Below are 21,268 nucleotides of genomic sequence, written 5' to 3'. Positions count from 1 at the left end.
TGTATCCATGGTCCTTCATGCATCAAGGTCCCACAGATAGTTTTTTCCGCCATCATCGACGGATGCTTAATCGTGGAGTTCCTATATCGGCTAACGCCATTGATTGAAAAATAATTAGCGATAGTTACTCTTACTATCCTCTTTAATCACTGACTTTCCACCACCTCTTTGGTGGTGCAAAGGACGAACGTCTGATTCTACGTACCCCTTCGGCCTTGTAAGGCTGCACCAGGCCTCGGCCCTAACAGTAAGGAGAGTGGGGGGTGGACATTTCTTGGGGCTCTAAGAGAATGCATATTACCAGTTACCCACTCTATTTTCGCCTTGCTGCCGTTCCTTTAAATTATGGAAAACGCACCATTTAAATTCTGCCCAAGTTGCAATAAAAGGTTCCCCTGGAAAGACGAGCAACTGGTGTGCAATCTTTGCCTTGCACGGGACCACAACGAGGGCCATTGTCGAGCTTGTTAGCTCTTTAAACCGAAAACACTGAAGGACCTAAAGACCAAATGTTGGGCCCACCACGCCATGCAGGCCCGAGGCCACCTTGGATATGGAGGGTGCATCAGCGTCTTTTCGGACGGCAAAGGCGACAGGGAACCGATCGATTCTCATGTGCTACCTCCCGACCCCAATAGACAGGCCGGCGGCGCTGTTATGGGGACGACACCCGGCGGCAGTAGCACCCATAGTGCAACTCACACCAAGCACATACCCCATGGTCGAAAGTCGACGACGCCATCTTCGACACGGCCAGACATGGCTCCAAGGGGGAGGTCCACAAACTCCCTGTCCTCTGGGCCCACAAGTCACATGACGCAGATGCAATGCCCAATATAATGGCTGACAGCCGAGCGTCAGAGGACGCAGCTTCGGGCCTCCTTTCCGCGGAGATTCAACATCATACTCCAATGTCGAAATCGTCCAGTTCATCGGAAATGGCTCAACTGGTCCAAAAACCTGTCCTAGAGATGCTCATCAAAGGGAGAATGTCGAAAAAACATTCCTCTAAAAGCCATCAATCCTCTGAAACTTACCATTCCCACGCGAAAAGGGTAGTGCACCTCACATGGAAAAGGGTATTGATTCCCAAGGGAGGGGGTACCTTAGCAGGTGCTTTGAAACACAAGCAACCGACTCGAGAAATACCACAGACTGCCATCTATGTACCAACTACTATTTATTTTCAAATTATTTGTTATCTTACAGTAAAACACATTGGCCTGCTTTTAATAGCAGGAATAGCAATGCTTGCTTAATAAACAGTAACATTTTATTTTTATTAGGGTAACTTAACAACATTTAACTGTCTCCTAGTTTCAACTTCTTTGCTCAAAAGTCTTGGCAAACATTATGGTGGGGTATTGGGAGCAGGGGAAAGGGGGGGGTTCCAAAGTTTCAGGGGCTCGGCGCGACCTGCGTCTGTCTCTGCAATGGGTGTTGTGTTCCTGCAGCGCGGTGTGGTCGGGTCCTTTTTCATTCATGGGGATTTATCATCTGAGGAGGAAAGCATGCTAATGGTTATTTCCTTCCATGCCTCCAAGGTAGAGCTCGATTCGTCGGTTGACCTGATGACGCTGTCCTTCCATGCTCTTGTTTCCTCGTTAATCCACCTTTCTAGTTCATTGCGCCATGCCTTATTAATTCGGGCCTGTGGGTTTTTTCCAGACCATGGCAATTTGTCTTTTAGCCAGTATACAGGTCAAGTCCTTAAGTTTCACCCAGTGTTTGAGTTTGGCTGGCCTGGGGTGTGTTCCTAGGAGGCACTCCTCGGGGGACCACTTGTAGTTGGGGGAGCCCGCTTTTCAAAGGTCTGTTTTATTTTCATCCATAAGGATTGCGATATGTTGCATTCCCAGAACATGTGAAGTAGGTCTGCCCCGTCTGCTTTGCACCATGGGCAGTGAGCTACCTTTTTGTTTGATAATTTTTGCTAGCCTGCAGGGGGTCAGATATGTTCGATGTAGCATGTTCAGTTGTATAAATCGGAATCTGTGGTTTCTGGACACAGCTTTGGGGTATGCTAGCGCTCTGTTCCATTCCCCTTCTGACAGTTCCCGTCCCAGATCTGTCTCCCATCTCTTTTTCATTGTCTGATTTTTTTGGGTTGGGTGTGTCGCTGAGGTGGCTGTATATCTGAGAGACCGCTCTCTGTCCCTCTCCCAGATTATATAACAGCGTTATAAGAGGGTCTGACTCTGGTTCCTCTGGCCAAACGTCCCATTTTTTCTTAGCCGTTTCCCGTATCCTGCGGTACCAGAGGAATTGGCCAGCATGTATGTCCTCCTTTTTGTAACGACTCAAACACCCTGAAGGAGCCTTTGTCGTACAGGTTCCCCCAAGTATAGACACCTGTCCTCTCCCAGTGTCTAAGGTGAAGTAGGTCCACACCTGATTTACACATGTCTTGGAACAGTGGGATTTCCGAAGAGTACGGGTATTTCAACTGGGTTATGGCCTTCACCCTTTTCTATATTTGCCTCCACAGAGTGGCAATGAAGGGTATGTCACTCAGTAGGTGTTGTGGTGCCCATATGAGTTCTCTCAGATGTATAGGGGAAATCATGGATTGTAGTAGGGGTGTCTCTGACGTGGTGTCGTCTGCCAACCATTTGGACACAAAGCTGAGTTGAGCAGCTACATAGTATTTTTCAAGGTTCGGGAGTTGGATATCGCCTTGTGCGTATGTTAGTACCAGGGTAGAGTGTGCTATTTTGTGTCTGGCCTGCCCCCAAAGAAAGCCACGAACAATTGAATCAAGCAGGCGAAAGAACGTAGTTTTGATGTAGTATTGTACGTTCTGGAATTTGTATAGGAACCGGGGGGAGGATAATCACATTTTAACTACAGAGGCCCTGCCCATCACTGATGGGGGAAGTTTTGCCCAGAAGCTCATTGATTTGCATAGGGCAGGTATCGCCGCCATCGTGTTGTGCTCATGCATAAGCTCTGGGGTGTGTATTATTTGGATTCCGAGGTAACGGAATGCCGTGGTCTGCCATTGTATACCTAGTGCAGGGAGCTCCTCCCTGTCTCTGCCTCTGTCCTGCCAGTGGGAACAGTCAGGACTTGGCTCTGCTGAATTGTATGCCCGAGACCTTGGAGAAGTTGTCGAGGACCTCCAACATGGTTGGAATGTTAAGGTGCGGGTCTCGGACGTACAACAGGACATCGTCCGCATAGAGCGAAATGATGTGGTCCGTCCCGCCAAGTCTTATCCCTGCATTGAAGAACTGTTTCCTGAAATAAATTGCAATGGGTTCTAATGCGAGAATATATAGCATGGGAGACAGCTGGCATCCCTGTCTTGTGCCACTACATATGTCCCATATTTCTGACACATGTCTCCCAGTTTTCACCCGAGCCCTTGGTCTGGTGTATAATATTTTGACCCATCGAGCAAACCCCGGACCAAAACCAAATTCCTTTAGGACCGTTAGCAACCATTCCCAAAATATAGAATCAAATGCCTTGATGGCATCCAGCGACAGTAAGGCGTAGGGTTCGGGATTCGTGTCTGTTTGTTCAACTATGTGTTGTAGTCTGCGTAAATTCATGGTTGTGTTGCGTCCTGGTATAAATCCGCATTGGTCTGTGTGAATAATATCGCCTATGAGTCTAGAAAGTCTTTTAGCTAGGATTGTAGTTAATAATTTGACGTCAAAATTAAGCATGGCTAGGGGTCGATATGATTCGCAGTGTTCAGCCGGTTTGTTTGGCTTGAGGACTCGGATCACAAGGGTTTCCCTCATGCTGTCAGGTAGGATACCTCGCTCGTATGTTTCTAGGAAGACTTTGTGTAACAGTGGGACCAGAGAAGAGTCGTATGACTTATAAAATTCTGAGGGTAACCCGTCAGTGCCCGGGGCCTTGCATGTAGCCTGTGATTTAATTGCCTCAGTTATGTCTTCCGCAGTGATTTCAGCATCTAAGGCTTCGGCTTGTGTAGGGGAGAGCCTGGGTAGTCCTATTTCGTCTAGGGTGTCCATTATCTGGTCTAGGGGGATTTCAGCTTTGTGTGAGTACAGGTGCGCATAATAATTTTTAAAGGTGTCATTTATGTTATGTTGGGCTTGGTGTACGTTGCCGTCCTTGTCCTGTAGAGAAGGAATTGTGTGCCTGAGGTGTACTTTCCTGCAGAGCCAAGCCAGCAGCCTACCAGGCCTGTCAGCTTCCGTGTGTGCTCTGTTCGTTCTGGTAGTATAATCAAACTTGGCCAGTCTATCCCAGGCCTTCGTGCATTCGACTCTAAGGACTTTAAGCTTGTCTTCCCGTTGCTGTGGGCTTAAGGGACTGTTATCAAGCCTCTCTATCTCCCTTTCTCTTTGTGTTAGTTCGTCTCTCAACTTTTTTCTCACACCTCCAGCCTTTGCTATAATTTCACCTTGTATTACTACTTTTAGGGCTTCCCATATGGTGCTTGCGTCTTCTACACTCCCTGTATTTAGCTCTATATATTTGTCTATGTAGTCCTGGAGTTCATCTTTAAAAACTTGGTCCTTCAGGGCTTCCACTGGCATTCGCCACATGGGAATGGGTGGTCGTGGGCCAGCATGGTTCCACTCTATCACCAATGGAGAGTGGTCAGAAATCGTCCTACCCAGGTACTGTGCCTCCTCCATCTGGGTAGGTGTTCCTTTCCTACAAAGACATAATCTAGTCTCGTATGGAGGCCATGAGGGGACGAATAGTAAGAGTAGGTGCGTGTCTGTGGGTGTAACTCCCTCCATATGTCGGCCAGATCTAGTCTATCCGTCACTGCGTTTACTGAGGTCGTAGCCATTGATGGGGCCCTAGGCAAGGGTAGGGATCTATCTAGTTCTGGGTTGTGGGTGCAGTTAAAGTCCCCTCCCCAAATAAAAAGGCCATCTCTGTGTGGTGTGACTCTAGCGTACATTGAATCGAGGTGGGCTGGGACATTACTATTGAGGAGGTAAGAGTTCACTATGCAAACTTCTTGCTGTTCTATGCATCCGAGCAGTATCACAAACCTGCCCTCTGGGTCTTTTACTGCTTTCTTTAATTGAAATGGGAGTTGGGGATGGATCCATCTATAGACCCCTCTAGCGTAGTTGGAGTAGGCAATTCCGTACCCTTGCCCACCCCAGTGTTCCTGGAGTTTGGTGGTGGATTCTGCAGTGCAGTGTGTTTCCTCTAAGAACGCTATCATTATCCCCTTTCTGTGTAGATAGGACTTAATTCTGTTCCTTCGAAGGTAAGTGCAGAGGCCCCTTACGTTTCATGTCATGATTTTTATTTTCATCGCCATGTCATGGGGGGTGTTGTGGTGGTCGCAGTTTTCCAGGTGGGCTCCCGTGGTCGGGGTGTTTTTGGTAAGGAGCTTTGTCTATGCGCCCGGGTTCCTGGAGTGTATTCCCCTCTCCCGATTCCCTCTCTGCAGCTGGCATAATGTGGTATGGAGACTTACCAACTTTTTCAACTGTCATTCCAATGAATTAACTAAACCATTTAACTGTGAACTGCCCCCAGCAGTTGCGTTGAACTTGCAACGCACAGGGGCTCCGAGCCTTCTAGGCCTCTCCAGGCCTTCTGGTGCGGGCTGTGTGCAAGCATTTGACTCACACATCTCTTTTGGGGGGCGACCATTGGCGTGGTCGGGTGTGGTGCCTCGTGCTTCTGCCCGATATTGCTATCGTCCTATTACGGTCTGGGTTGGCTGAGTTGTACCTCTGTGTGGAGTTGACGACCGGTGTTGATGGTTGTGGCTTCCTGCTTTATCCGTTGTTGGTCCTTGGTGGTTCCTCTCCGTCGTCCGTTAAGTTATTGTGCTCAAGCCACATGTTCGCTGCGGCTGGGGTCTCCAAGAAGAGTGCTTTCCCTTTATAGAGGACTTTGAGGCGAGAGGGGTAGAGCAGCATGTCTTTTAGATTAAGTTTAGGGAGTCTCGCTTTTACTGGTATGAATGAGTTCCTGGCACGCTGTACTGCGGGGGTGTAATCTGGATATATGACAATTGACGAGTCTTGTCTTTTAATTTCTCCTCCTTCTCTGGAATAGCGCAATATTGTCTGTCTCGAAAGTTTAAAATTTTTGCAATAATCGGGCGTGGGTGTGAGCCCGGTGGAGGGCGCTTTTGAAGGGATCTATGGGCGCTTTCTACTGAGAACCCTTGCAAGAGTTTTCCTGCACCAATTTCTTGTTGCAGCATTGCCTCTATAGATTCTGTGGGATCCGGGCCTTCCATATCTTCGGGAACACCTAGGATCCTGATGTTATTGCGCCATGCTCGGCCTTCTGCGTCTTCGGATCTTGTTTCCAGTCTTGCCACTTTCTGTTCCAGGTCTAGGACTCGCTTCTTCAGATCAATGTTGAAAACACCACAGACCTGTAGAGTGGCTTCGTTGGCGTTGACTCTTTCGGCCAGATTGCGTGCGTCTTGCCGCATGAGCTGCATATCCACTTTCATTTCGTCAATCTTGCCTTCAATGGAGGCGCGGAGCGCTGCAATGGCTTGAAGGACTTGCGTATCACCAGTTACTGCTGCCGTATGTGATGGTTCATCAGTGGGTATGGGTTCTGACAGTGGCAATTGTTTAGGCCTGACCGTTGTGTAGGTGTCCATTGTCATGGATTTCGGTTTGGCTCTGGGCGGAGACATCCTTTCCCTCTGGGCCGCCGTGCCAGCCTCTTCTATTCGTTGGGTGCCTATCTAAGTACCAAGTTTCGGTGAAGAAACGGAGCTGAGGCCCCCCCCCCTTCGCGCGTTATTGCCGCGTCTAGTTAGGTTCAGCCATCGATGTTGTTGGGGGGGGGGGAGGGGAGTCGTGCTCCCGTGTGATCACGGTGAAGTGGTACCACCCGGGTTCAAGCAGTTCAGTGTAATCGCCTGTCAGGCGTGCATGTATTGGGGGTATTTGTGAGCCGTATTCAGGGATGTCTTATGCTGGGCAAGGCAGCTAGTCCTGGTCCCCCTGCCCACAGGCCCTGACGGTTGGGCTGGCGCCCTCTTTATATTTCCATAGCAGCATGGGGGGCGGGGGGGTGCAAGGCAGCCACTCACTGTTATCGGCGTTGTCGATCATTCCCGTGTCGCATGCCTGTCCCTGCGGTTCGGTCCGTTGAGGTCTGGCCCCGGGGCCGCTCCCCGTGCTCCCCGTGCTTCTGGGGAGAGTCGGTTCCCTCCTCCTCGCGTTCGGTCGCCAGTGGGGCCCAGCGCCTGTGTTGTCGGGCAGCGAGAGGAGGCCCTCGCCTCTGGCTCCTGCTGCGTACTCCAAGCGGTTGGCGGTCCGCGGTCTGCAAGTCGCGGCGCTGCACAGTTCCGCAGTGTCTCCTCCAGTCCTCGGGAGGGGGGGGCCGAGGTGGAGCCCAGGGGCTGGGAGTTAGCTCGTCGGGAAGGAGAGGACTGTTTCCACGGGTCCCACTGCAGCCTCGCCACTTCACTCGGCGGCACTCGGGATCGCAACGGTCGCCGCCATCTTGGTTCCTCAGGGGCGTCCCTTTGCTCACCTCGTTCAGGGTGATGCCGACTCCGATTTTGTTCGGAGGTCGGATCGCTGCAGCGGGGAGATGTTTCTCTTTCCAGGCATATATTTTTGTATGAAATTTCTTGGCCGTAGTTGCCTGTTGCAGTCAGCTAAAGGATCGCGGACAGGAGCTTCGCAGATGCACGTCTTTACGGCATGCACGCTGGCCCTGCCCCATGTACCAACTACTATTACTATACCTAGCTCCCCCCCCCCCATGGTCCTGTGAGGACATTGATAGGGTAATGCGCAGAATGACTTTCATGGCAAATTTCTTTGAAAAGAATCCACAGGCAATACACTGGCTATAGAATACGCCGGTCACTAATGCTGCATCCACCTCTCAACCCCCAGCAAAGAGGCAACACCCAGACACCCTCTTACTCAGCCCTCAGCTAGACGCAGTCCAATCTGAACAGTATGAAACCAATTCAGACACCGAACAGCAGAATACCCAAGGAGGGAAGATCACTATTACGATGAGGATAATGAGGACGTTGTTTACGTCATGGCCTCTCCAGATCATCTTGATGCACCGGTGGAAGATTCACCTGTGGACAATCAACCCCAGTTTAATGATATGCTCATAAAAGCAGCAGAGCATTTTCAAATCCAGACCCAAGAGACAGAATTGGATAAAGATTTTGTGGAGGACCTATTAGTTGATCAGTTTATACCCCTCCTTCAATCTATACAAAGGAGAATATAGCCATTACTAGAGATGCCAAGCCAAACGCAGACTGTGAACACACATATTGAATTGTATTCCGCCCTGCTCCTACAGATCCCCTTTATATAAGCGGTCAACTTAAACCAGACTCGTAAGTAGTGACAGCTACACGAAAGAGGGGAGGAACAATGCTTGCGTCTTCTGAAGCACCCCGAGATAAGGAAAGCAAAACGCTTTTCACTCTAGGGAGAAAGGTGGCCGCCTCGGCGGCCTTTCAAACAAGGATTGCAAAAATACTAAATTATTGGCTCGTTACAACTGCCATAAGTGGGATGAGGTTGCAACTCTAATGGCATCAGCACCTGAACCCCTCCAATCACAACTATCCCTCGCAGTAGCGGAGGGAAAAGGGTTATCAAATTACTTCCTCAAAAACAACTTTGATGTTGCAGATAACGCGGACAGAATCATCGCTGAGGGGACGATTATTGAAACGCCATACATGGCTTCGCCAGTCAGGATTCAAACTGGAGACGCAGGTAACTCTCCTAAACATGCCTATAGAACCTAACGTCCTGTTTGGGAAAGCCGTTGAGGATGCTTTAAAATCGGCTAAAGACTAGTATGACACTTTAAAATCACTAGGCCAGCTAAATAATAAGCCACCAGGCCAAAGAGGCAGAAGCAATTTTTATCGCTTTAGAGGACAAAACTCGCAAAGGGGTTCCAGTTATGGCCAAAGCCAGGGCTCATCCTGGGGAAACGATCAGGGACAGGCTTCGTAAAGTTTCCAAAGTGGCCAGTGCAGATCTCGAGGCCGGGCGAGGTCCTCCACTTCCAGAGGTGGAGCAACACCCACCCGCCTCAGGTCCCCTCCCATGCCTCTCCAGTAGGAGGGTGAATAACACACTTCACCCAAGCATGGGAGGGGCTCGCCTCGGACAAGGGGGTGCTATCAACCGTAGTGGGTGGTTATTGCGTGGAACTACTTCAGCGACGCCCCCCCAAACCACCCCCTTGCCAAAAACCAACCACGAAGGAAGAACAACGAATCGTTCTAAAGGAGGTCACTACGCTGCTGCTCAAGGACGCCATCGAGATCGTCCCAGCGAACCAGGTAAACAAGGGTATCTATTCAACCTACTTCCTTGTGCCAAAGAAAGATATAAAAATGTGCCCGATATTAGACCTACGCCCTGCCAACACCTATGTCAAGCCTCAAAGATTCTGCATGACAATGCTTCAAGAAGTATTCCGAATGCTAAAACGGGGGGACTACATGGCAACATTAGATATGAAAGATGTCCATTTTCATATTACAATGTTTCCAGCACACAGAAGATTCTTGCGTTTCAAGTTAGCAAACCAGCACTACCAATTCAAAGTACTACCCTTGCTCGTAGCATCCGCTCCAAGGGTGTTCTCCAATGTACTGGTGGTGGTGGTGACAGCACACCTGTGCAGGGAGGCTATCCCAGTGTACCCCACCTGGACGACTGGCTGATCATAGGGGAGTCTCCCCAAATGTGCAGGCAAAACACTCAGTCATAAACCACCTCTTCCAATTGGGCTTCTCAATAAACGAGAAAAAAATCAAGCCTTGTACCAAGCACAACCAAACAGTTCCTAGGAGCTGTCATAAACACAGAAGATGGGGGTTAGTCTTTCCTTAAAAGGAAAGGGTCCAAAGCATGCTACTGTAAATACCTCCGTATCGGGCAGGTCACCAGATAAGCGTACGCAAAGCAATGCGTTTGCTCAGCATGGTGGCATCTTGCATTTACCTGGTCCCGCATGCATGTTTGAGAATGCACCCCATGCAGGAGTGGTTGGCGAAACAATGGTCTCAGGCAAGCGGTCGGTGGGACAATCTAGTGGTCGTTTCGCCAACACTAGAACAAGACCTTCGCTGGTTGACAAAGGAGAATCTGTTGAAGGGGAAAACCCTTCCACAATCTGGCGGTGCAAGCGATAGTTACAACAGACGTGTCACTCTCCGGTGGGGGGCACATCACCTTCATCTCACAGCACATGGTCTGTGGACTCGCATCACGGCACAGAACCACATCAACCTGCTGGAACTTCTGGCAGTATTCAAAGCGCTTCAATAATTCGAAGCAGAGCTGACAAATCAGTCGGTACAGATCCTAATGTAGAACATTGCACCACTGCAATGTTCTACATCAGGAAGCAGGGGGGCACACATTCTCCAAATCTGTGAAAGCCAGCACAGAAAATATGGAAATGGGCACTCAGACGGGGGATGTTCCTATCTTCCCAACTCGTTCCATGGGAACTCAATACCCTGGCAGATTCGCTAAGCAGAGATCCCCTACCAGAGGAACATGAAATGTCGTAGCCCACATCTTCTCACAGTGGGGTTACTCCACGCTAGACTTGTTTGCTACAAAAGAAAACAAGCAATGCCCAGACTTCGCGTTCAGGTTTCCCCAACAAGACTTCAAGGGGGAACGCCCTATGGATGAGCTGGTCAGGGAAATTTGCTTACGCTTTCCCCCAACCCCTCTAATGAACAGAGTGGTGAACAAGATTCACAGAGAACAAATGACGCTAATTCTAGTTGCTCCTATGTAGGCAAGACAATTGTGGTACTCACATCTGCGCAAACTGATGATGTGCGATCCCATCAAACTCCTGTGCCAGACCAACTTACTGACCCAACACAGGGGGATAACGGTACACCCTCAACCTCACTCAATGAACTTGGCAGCATGGCTCCTGAGATCATTGAGTTTGGACCTCTAAATCTACCACAAAGGTGTATGGCTATCCTCAAGGAGGCACCTAAACCAGACACTGTTATTTCGACAAGTAGAGGAGATTCGTAATTTGGTGCCAGTCTAAAAGAATAAACCCCATAGAATATATTCCATCCCACATTCTTAACTATATGCTCCACTTGGTGGACTCTGAATTAGTATTCAATTCTATAAAGGTCCACCTGGCGGCTTTATCAGCTTACACCACTTCTCAGCGTAAATCATCACGGTGGAAAGTTCTAGTCATTAAGGCATTTATGGAGGGAGTAAAGAGACTCCACCCTCCAATTTCAAACCGACTGCCAGGCTGAGATCTCCATGCAATACTCACAAAGCTCATGGGACCTCCCTTTGAGCCTATGCATAAGTCAAGTCTTAAACATCTGACATATAAAACTGCCTTCTTAGTGGCTATTACTTCCATAAGAAGAGTTGGTAAACTGCAAGCATTGTCCGTGCAGGACCCTTTCTTTGTCATACACAAGGATGAATTGGTTTTACGTACACACCCCAGGTTTTCACCTAAATTAATTTCCAAATTTCACGTCAACCAATCCATTGAGCTACTGGCCTTCTTCCAGAATCCAACCAGCTCAGCTGAGAAAAAACTCCATACACTAGGTGTAAGGAGGGTGGTCCTTTACTATGTAAATAAGACCAGACCACTTAGGAAAACAGACCAACTGTTTGTCTCCGTAGCACCAGGCAGAGAAGGAGACCACATTTCCAAGAATGCCATCTCCCGATGCAAACAGCTCTGTTACTCATTATCGAGTAAAACACTGTCTTTCACACCAAGAGCCCAACCCACAAGGGGGACAGGAGCTACTTTGGCTTTTATCGCAAATGTCCCCCTGGACACCAGCTACATGGAGCTCAGTACACACTTTCACTCGGCACTACTGCATTAACACTCATTCTAAAGCAGATACACAGGTGGGACAAGCGGTTCTATAACCTCTATTTGCCGCTGTACCGTCTCGCAACCCACCGGCTTCTCCTAACACTGCTCGCTAATCAATGCATAGCATGTGATCTAAGCAGATTCCACAAGCCTCAGAAGGGATACATTACTCACTGTAATCATATTTCTGATTCTTGTATCTACTTAGATTCACATGCGCCCACCCTTCCTTCCCTTGGACAGAAGGTGCATATATGTTTATAAGAGCTTTATCTGATCATATCTGCTTTAGCAAACCTGTACTCACGCTACACTTCATGCTACCTCATGGGAGAAACAAAACAATCTGAGGGACCTCGATGGGTGAAGGACCATGGGTACAGTGGATGTTACAATAGGGATAGTATTACTGGCACGCCCTGTCTGTGTCCCTTTTCGAGTTTCGAAAACAACAACTGTAATACTCTGCAGCTTCCCCTAGATTTCGGCTTGTGCATAGCATGTGAATCTAAGCAGATGCAAGCATCAGAAATACGATTACGGTGAGTAATGTATCAGATAACTTTGCACACTTAAGATTTTGGTCTGTATAACCTACATTAAACAAAGGATTTTAGATAAACTAGTTGGGTTCATGTGGCGTTCAGCACACAACTTCAAGGGAATCCTTTCAGCAAGGCAGTGTCGGTGAGATTATGGTGATCTGTGTACAGAAGTTCTACAAAGTAGCTAATCAAAAGCTCAAACACAAGCATAATGCACTTTCAACTAAAGCAACTGGCACCATCAATTGCTTATCTCATGGGTGGAACTAGAAGTTTAAACGTATAAAACTCTCTCCCAGTTTTTCTTCCACCTCCCCAAGGAGTGCAAATACTGCTTGGTAATATATACACAGCATGTGAATCTAAACCAGATTCACACTGCAAAAGAAGATAAAACTTACCTTTTAACAGTATTCTTGCAGCCTGTTTTGGATTCACATACACTCAGCCTATCCTACTCCTAGATTGGATGTAGTATTGGAGTGTAAATGTAACTGTTTAATACTGGTGTTCATTTCTATAGATTTATTGTTTTAAATGGGTAATTCGTCCACAAGGTAAAAGCATTATGGGATACGTTGATATATCGTAGACCTTTACGTACATGTTCATGTGTAGATTATACATTTTGAATAACAAAGGAAATATTCCGGAATAGCCACTAGGAGGGAGCAACACAGCACCGCTTTGGAATCTAAAACTGAAACCATGAACAGAACACATTGGAGCTGAATGAAAGTAGGGGTTAAAAAATGGAACAAAGTCAAACACCTAGTCCCACCCTTTTTTCTGAATGGAAATGCTGATCAAACAGTGGAGTTGACAAAGGGAGGTTGTTTTTCTCCATATTCCAATTTATACATGTAGGAAATTATTCTGGCAGATTTTGCAAAATCAGTTCAATGTAGGATTACCATATCAGACCCTGAACCTCTGGGCGGTGTTAGGAAAATTACGACGACCATGTCCTATTCCCAAGAGCAGTTTTATTGCCTTCATATCTAAAATAATGGTTTACTTTGATTTTCTTTTGCAGTGTAACATTGTACTTGTCACTTCTGTTAACAGTAGGGAAATGTTTGATATAAAGTTACGTATATTTGTCACCAGCCCTGTTCTTTTAAGGACTCTTTTGAAAGATAGTGGGCTTTTGGTTTCTGCTTCATATCTACCCAAAATGTATTGGCTGTAGTTCACTTACAACTAAGCTCTATGCAACAATGGATAACAGAATTGTTCTTTTTCCTCAGCCTGTTCTCCAGCTTAGCTTTGTGTTTCAAGAAAATCTGCGTCCTTGGGTGACCATCTCTTCACATTGACATGGTACTGAACAATTAAAACCAGGTACCACAGAAGCACCAATTTTGAATTTGTTTTCGTACATGACATGACATGATGTGTATTTGTGTACATGACATGATGTGTATTTGTGTAACAGTGGCTGTATCTTGCTCCCCTACAGCTAATGTTCATAAGGACCCGCATCACGTGATGTTTGAAGGCAAACACATACACTTCTCTGAAGTTGACAACAAGCCCCTGTGCTCCTACAGCCCCAAGCTGTGCAAACAGCGACGTCTCAATGGCTTTGCCTTCTGCATTCGCCACGTTCTGGAAGACAAGACTGCTCCTTTCAAGCAATGTGAATATGTGGCGAAATACAACAGCCAGCGTTGCACCAATCCCATCCCTACGTCCGAGAACCGCAGGTGAGTGCAGAGGGTCCTTTGTGGACAGTTTTGCTACTTTGTATCCTTCTTGTGCCCTGATCCTCTCTGACCACATCCCAATGTTCACAAACTAGAGCAGTTATAAAGTAAATGCAGCACAAAAGGCCTTTTATTCTGGTAATGCTTAGCCCCTCACACTTAGCTTTTCAATGATTTTGTCTTGCAGTCCCAGGTGCCTACCACATGCATATCCATTTTGAGTACAGTGACAATAGTGTCTGAAATGGGACTTTTCCAATATGTGTATATGTAAGGCAGGGTTGTGCTTTGACCCATTCCCTCTTCGATATCTTTGCAAATGATGCAGGTGGCTTGCTGTTGAGGGTGAAGATTAATGCCCCTATAATGGAAGGATCTGGGGGGTGGCCTGCTCCTCTTTTCCTGTGATATTGTGATTTTTTTTATTTTTTTATTTTTAAAGTTGTGTCCTTTGATGCCCCTTGGGGCATATTGTAAATCAAAGCATCCCTTTCATTTGATTTTCGGCCACAGGCTATTGGACCAACCAAGGGGTGAAGTACTTCCTTGTTAAAGCAGGAGGCTTGGGCTATTCAACTATTCGGTAATGAATGCAGGGACCGATCTCTTGTGTACGTTTACCCCACCCCTGCTATATAGTGCCAATGAAGTCACGGTAGCCCTTTAAGGAAGTGTTGTGCATAGAGGTGCCAACCCAGATCTGTTGGAATAGTAGAAAACTGGTTTCTAAATCTCCTTGCATTGTTTAAGGATCCCCAAAACTGATAGTCATGGGGGAATTGGAATATGGCAAAACAGGCAAGGCTTTGTCTGAACTTTTAAGGCAAGGGATCTCGTCCACTCCTGGACCGTCCATATGCAAGACTCCATTATTAAAGTGGTTGGACTAGCTGGTGCAGAATGTGGGTGAATTTCCCATATGCGAAATGACTGAGGAAGAAAGGACCGAATGTTATTTGTTCGTAAATAACATATATTTTTTTTCCTGTGGTCTTTTCGGAATCCCTATCCCACTCACCCCCTTACTTACCCGTCCGACGGCACACTCTGCTGTGTGCCGCCGACTCGCAGTGTCCCTGCAACGCCAGTTCCCAGTCACCCCAATCACTTATGTGATTGGGAACAGGCGTCGCATGGTCCTTTTTTCTTTTTTTATTTTATGCGAACGGCTGCGGGGGGCAGCCAAGCAAGCCCTGCTTCCCTTGTTCACCATATTGCCACCGAGTGGGTCATTTGATTGCATTTTTCGGCTGTTTTTGTTCGGCCAAAATTCGATCAAATGTCCCATTCAGATTTTTTTAATTGAGTGCCTCATTACAAGTTTGCCAGTCCAGCAATGACGTTACCAGTAAGCTTGCCGGTACCGTTGTTTCCGGACCAGCAAACTACGAGTTCTGCGAGCGGGTGCCTTTCAGCTCTGCCAGGTCTGACCTGGCGGGCTGAACGCCACCCGCTCGCAGACCTTGACGGATGCACCGGCACCATTCATGAATGGTGCCGGTGCATCCATCCTCCCCATTCCCATTGAGTCCAATGGTGCTGTGTGACACAATGTAAAAGATGATGCCTATGGAGTTTATGTTTCTTTTGGTTATGGAATCTGACAAAGTGCTTCACTTTAAAATACATGAGAGAGTGGGGAAAAAGGGTCTCACTCTCCAGGTTAAAAAAAATCAAGTCCTCAAAATCCAGCAAAGTTGCTGGGGGTCTCTAAGGTGGAGGGAATTGGCAAATTCGAACAGGGACTATCTAACTTCTCTAATAAGACTTCAACAAACTCATATTAGCTATTGGACCGAATATAAGTAATATAATCGGTGAAACACTTTTAATTTCACAAACAAATTCTCAATAGCAGGGTGCCGAATGCACAGCCCGGACTTTAAATGGGAAGTTACACTTCACTTCGTTTTCAGTTGTTCTTTTTTATTTGGATAGCTTGGCCTCATTAGAGGAAATTGGAAGTGAGCGGGATGGGGAAATCGATTTAGCATTTTAATGATTCGGTTTCTGGTAATCATTATTCTTACAAAATTGAAATGTTTGAAAGCTGTTTTGTAATTGTTTTCGTTGCTGTGTAATTAGGAATTATGTGTTGTTTGTTTTTAGGAAGTCATTAACATTTCCGTAAAGCTGTAATGCTCTGTAGTATATTAGAATATGATTTGGTGTGCCTGTCCCTATAATCTTTGGTATTTTACCTTAACAGTGCTGTCAAATTTACCACTGAAGCCCACCAAGGTCTGGAAGCTGCATCGTTGTAGTCCACCATCCTCAAAATGTTACATTTGCGCACACCAATGTTTGCAAGCGGTTTCACTGCAGGATACAGTAGCATTATAGAATTGGACAAATAGCGCCACCCGTAGGATATGGTTGATTTTTAGAATTTTGCCCCAAGAAAAATTAAACATTTCAGTTCATCTGTAAGTTTTGTGGCATATATATTCAATTAAATAATGTAGTGATAGTTACTAAACCTACTGCATTCAAGTGATGACGTTCTTATAATTCTCTCAGAATTTAATACAAACTCCAAAGGAGGTGTTTCTTCATTTTAATGTTGTATGCCTCTTAAGGACTCAGATGCTGTGAGCATCCAACCTCTTTTGTCGTTCAGACTAGTTAAAATGAGGAAACAAATGGCAAAAGCACCTTTGTTTGCCTTATTTCTTTTTAAATTTAGGAGCACATTTTGAAAAAAGCTAATTTTGCATTTTTTGTTCCATGCCAAAAAGTTCTATAAACTGGTGGTCTCCAGTCAGGCCCTCCAGTGTCTATAAACTGCACTGCACCCCACCAGTGTCTTTAAGTGGTAGTAGTGTAGCTTTAATAGTGCAATAGTATTTACACCTCAAATGTCTGAGCTTTAGCTTTGCCGTTCCCATTGCCTGTAATCTTCAGTCTGAGAAAGCTTTAGCATGCATCCCAAAGTGTCTCGATGTTGGCCTAGCTTTTATTATATTCATGTTTCTTTGCAGAACAAATATCTAGAAAATACGCTATGGCAAATAAGGGTTAAAGGGAATTTGTTTAGCAAAGCGTACTACAGTTTTGGGGATATGCATGGTACTAAAAGTAGTAAGTAGATATTTGGGCCACATCTATAAATTGGCAGCTTCTAAATCTTCCACTGATCTCCTTCCTCATCTCAGCTACTGTTTTTCCAGTCATGGACTCTTTTCAACTCCACATTTTGTGGACGGTTCCATGTGTTAATATCCCCGCAAAAATATCGCCATACAAGAATGGCGCTGGTGTTCTACAGTGATATCAAGACATGGAATCTGCGGGGGACAACCCTACAACCCCCGCTCCTATTTAAACCTAATATTAACCCCATCAATAATATGACCTATGCCATTTCCAGACGACTTTTTATATGGTGATGTCGTTGGTGGGGATAATGTTACGTGATACCTTGTGGACACATCCTCACTTGTTTCGAGTTTGCACGTGGCCTGAAAATAAATGAGGGCTCTGTAATTTGTGATGAGGCACACTTGTTCACATCACTGCACAACAATTCTCTTTGTGGAAATGTTAGTTCTTTCAAGAAGATTTTAAACTATGCATATTAACACTATTGTGCTCTTACAGGAGGGAACTTGACTGGAATATGGCATATAGGGCACTTGCTCGGGGTAACAAGGTCTGAGGAGGAAAAGAGAAAAGAGGGAAGGGAAAAACAGGGCTAACGGTATTTAAAGGTATTTGATTGTAGACTTGGGGGTACATGTGTAGTCCTTGGCAGTGGATTGGATGGACTTCTGATTGAAAATCAAGCATCTCGTGATTAAAAAGTATTTTTCAGTCCTGACAGTTTTAAGAACTGGGAAGGAGTTACAGGACTATAATGGTTATGTGATGTTCCAGAGATGTGCTTAGGTGTGCCCTTTAAGTGTGGAGGCTTCATTGACGGTTAAGGTTTTTCAGTACCCCTGACAGTCCCCAGGGAATTAACCTGGGGTTGGCAAGCCAACTGCCAAAAGTGACAGAGCCAAGAGCTGGCTGTGTAAAATTGAATGCGGGAAGCACAAAGCATAAGAGTAGTACGGAAGAGAGGTTGTGCCAGAGGCTTCAAGAATGCATGGCTTCCCATTGAGAGCATTACTATTGAGAATTGTGGGTCAGTTATGTGAGGTGGAGCAGTGGAGCTATTGCCTGCAGGTGATGAAGACCTATTTTATTTGAACTGAGAAGTCTGCAATATCTGTTAGTAAGGCTGCGTCTAGTAGATTCCTGAAACATAAGCTGTTGGTGGCTGAGTTAAAACAGGCTTTGTGGAGTTGGACCTTTGGGAAGTGGAATATGTAAGGCTTTTAGTCCCAATGCCAGGATTGTGACTCTGCAAGTGCTACAAATGGCTCAGCATTGGTCAGACTTTGAGACCTCTGCAGTGTTATGGTGAGCCCAACGCATGTAGAAACCATGACCAAGATAACACAGATGGCAAAGCCCTTCTTCTTTGTTACTTCCAGAGACCCTGTGACGATTCACGGGTTCTCGTCCCTTCTCCCCAAGGGCGAAGCCCTTCCCTGTGAGGCTAGGAAGGTGAAACCGCACTACCCAATAGTCCCTATAGGGGTGACGGAAAGCGGGACCTCACAGGGAGAGACTCCCCTACTGGGGATAAGTACTACCGTTTTGTGAAGGAACTCCCTAAACCCTTTTTCCTATGAAAAATTCCCTGTCGGAAATCCCTGATAATACTACTGTCTGTTATGGTAATGTCTTTTCAGTCTTTGATACACAAAGTAATATAACACAGACGAAGAAGAGCCAAAGACACCTGCAAATTAATGACATGTGGCCTTGTCATGGTACTGAAAAGAGGTGGCCTCAAGGAGGCACAGAGATGAGTTCATTAATAGTCAAGAAGGACTTTGACCTTACACTGGGGAGGATCCAGCCACAGGAAATAAAGAGCCAGAAAGGACTGATAAATGGGGACAGCAGCTGGCATGAAGCCAGCCAAGTACAGGAAGTTGGAACCAGGGAACCTGTCGGCTGTGAAGAGAAACTGTTCCATGGACGAGGAGACAGGGAAGAGTGGAAGCAGCAGAAGAATCCCATGAGTCGACAGGGAGTCGACTCACTTCAGTGCTGGGCAGGTGGAGGTGGTGGCGTGACCTCTGGGAGGTGGACCGCTCAGTCCAACAACAACGCCGAGACCGTCAGCTCTGAGCCTCTGAGGAGCTGCAAGGGCAAAGCGGGGAGCAGAGTGAAGGAATCTGAAGGTGCAGAGGCAACACGAGTAAGCGCAGCATCCCAAGAAGAGCCGGCATTGCCGTGCCGACAAGTTGCAGGTAATGAGAACTGCGTGAGACCCGGTAGAGGTTTGGGGCGCCTCAGGATTTAAGAAAGCCTCGGGAGTAATCTCCATTGTCACAGTAGTGATACCCAGAGAATCAAGAGAGGATCGGGAGTAAACTCCCTCATCACAATGATGAGAATCAGTGAACCAAAAATCAAGAGTGCATCGGGAGGGGAGCGTGGCAAGAAGGCATCGGATGAGGACATGATCCTCCGGAGCTAGTGTTGCTGCCCAAACTGATCCTGCCGCTGGATCCCCACCACCGACACAAGTGCTGAAATGGGGATTGGAATATCTCAGGCGCTGAACACGGTAACTGAAACCACCGGGGAATGCATTAATCCCCCAACTGGGATGGCTCCTGGACGGGTGTTGCAGGGCGGCACTCGCAAGATGGCCACCGCTCACCCAGGTGCCCGATAGAAGCCACACTGCTGCAGCGAGGGAGAGGATCCCCGGTCTCCAGACTGCTGAGGATCGCCTATCACAAGACAACAGGAAAGTAAGATCCCAGGAGTGGGGGCACCCACCTATGACCTAGACACTATGCAACAGCTGCCAAAAGTAGGCCCCCAGCATCCAGACAGGTGTATTGGCCCAGGGAGTGCGTTCGGCAGGGACAGCACAGAGATTTGGGAACCAGCCCATCGTGTAGTCTGAGAGCGGTTGCAAGAAAAGAAGCATTTAGGAGTATGAGGGGCGCGCATCACACGCAAGTTCACGTCATTGGTTCCTGAGACCACACAAGGGGCACTTAACAGACTGCAGGTGGGCCCACGCATAGAGCACAACATAATGAATGGAAAGAGACGGTAGGCCTCAAGATAACCCAGAGCCCCCCTGGTACAGCACCCCGATGGTAAGATCAGGAAGGCGTCGTACACCAGCTCGACACCCGATAGCTCCACCATGCTCATTTCTTTGATGCACACAGAGCACGTAATATGACATTGGCAGGACTGCCATTTATTCCCGTCAGACAGCAGCCCCAGGCTGCATGGCGGGGTGGTCCTGAGGAACGTGTCCTGACCACATCATCCCTGAAGCAGCCAAGAGTTACCAGTGCCGAACTGCAAGAGGGAACAACACGAAGCAGGGTGAACAAGACACCTCGTCAAGCACCTAAAAGCACAGCGCCATGGCTCTCTGGATAAGCGGCTCTCTGGACTGTTATCTCTTAGGAGGAGCGACAAACGGACAACTACACAAGGAGACCCAGAATAACAATCACCTGCCCCATCTCCCCTGATAGCCCCGTTTACGCAAGAGGTTGCCCACCACGATGGGGGTGGGGTAAGGGACGGCAACCAAGAATTTATAAATTCACAACATCTAAGAGCTGCTCTCAACCTCTGACGAACTCTGAATCACCTGTGTCAAAAACGGACCCCACTTTAAGTCTGGAGAATAAAATCAGGGAAGTTCTGATGGTGGTGCAAAATTCCAGATCGGCCCTGGAACTGAAAATAGGCACGATCGGGGAAGAGCCTTATTCGTGCAGACATGCACAAAACAGCACGGAAACAAAGTGATTGATAGCAGGGTCACCTACGTGGAAGGTCGGGTACAAGTGCTAAAAAAAACCAAGTAGCAACACTACTACAAAAAACCAAAACTTTAGAAGCACGGGTGGAAGATGCAGAAGGACGTTCAAGGAGAAATAACCTGCACACGATTTGCCTCCCAGAGGGAGAGTAGGTTCAGTTATTTTTGGAATCATGTTTGCAAGACAAACTGGGCTCGAGAGGACTTTCACAGTGGTTTGCAGTGGAACAGGCCCATAGTCTCTGCACGTTAACCCCCAACGGGTGGCCGACCCATACTGCTGGTGGCCAGGATATTCAATCACTGGGACCATC

The 21,268-nt window shown here is 47.2% G+C and overlaps 1 protein-coding gene across 2 annotated transcripts in view; it reads left to right on the top strand.

Moving 5' to 3' along the window:
- INO80D (INO80 complex subunit D) overlaps positions 1–21,268 on the top strand; it is a 227,190-nt gene that overhangs the window by 73,386 nt on the left and 132,536 nt on the right. Inside the window, exons 2-3 of one of the 2 annotated variants that reach the window (XM_069615563.1) lie at positions 13,634–13,706; positions 13,846–14,092. In XM_069615563.1, coding sequence (XP_069471664.1) covers positions 13,875–14,092 — 218 coding nt within the window. In that variant the 5' untranslated portion in view covers positions 13,634–13,706; positions 13,846–13,874. Of the gene's footprint in view, positions 1–13,633; positions 13,728–13,845; positions 14,093–21,268 lie in introns of both variants that reach the window. The other variant, XM_069615562.1, reaches the window with a different exon arrangement.

Source organism: Ambystoma mexicanum, chromosome 9 (genome assembly GCF_040938575.1).
Source record: "Ambystoma mexicanum isolate Mex_15411 chromosome 9, UKY_AmexF1_1, whole genome shotgun sequence".
Taxonomy (NCBI): domain Eukaryota; kingdom Metazoa; phylum Chordata; class Amphibia; order Caudata; family Ambystomatidae; genus Ambystoma; species Ambystoma mexicanum.
This window is presented reverse-complemented; position numbering and strand designations above follow the sequence as displayed.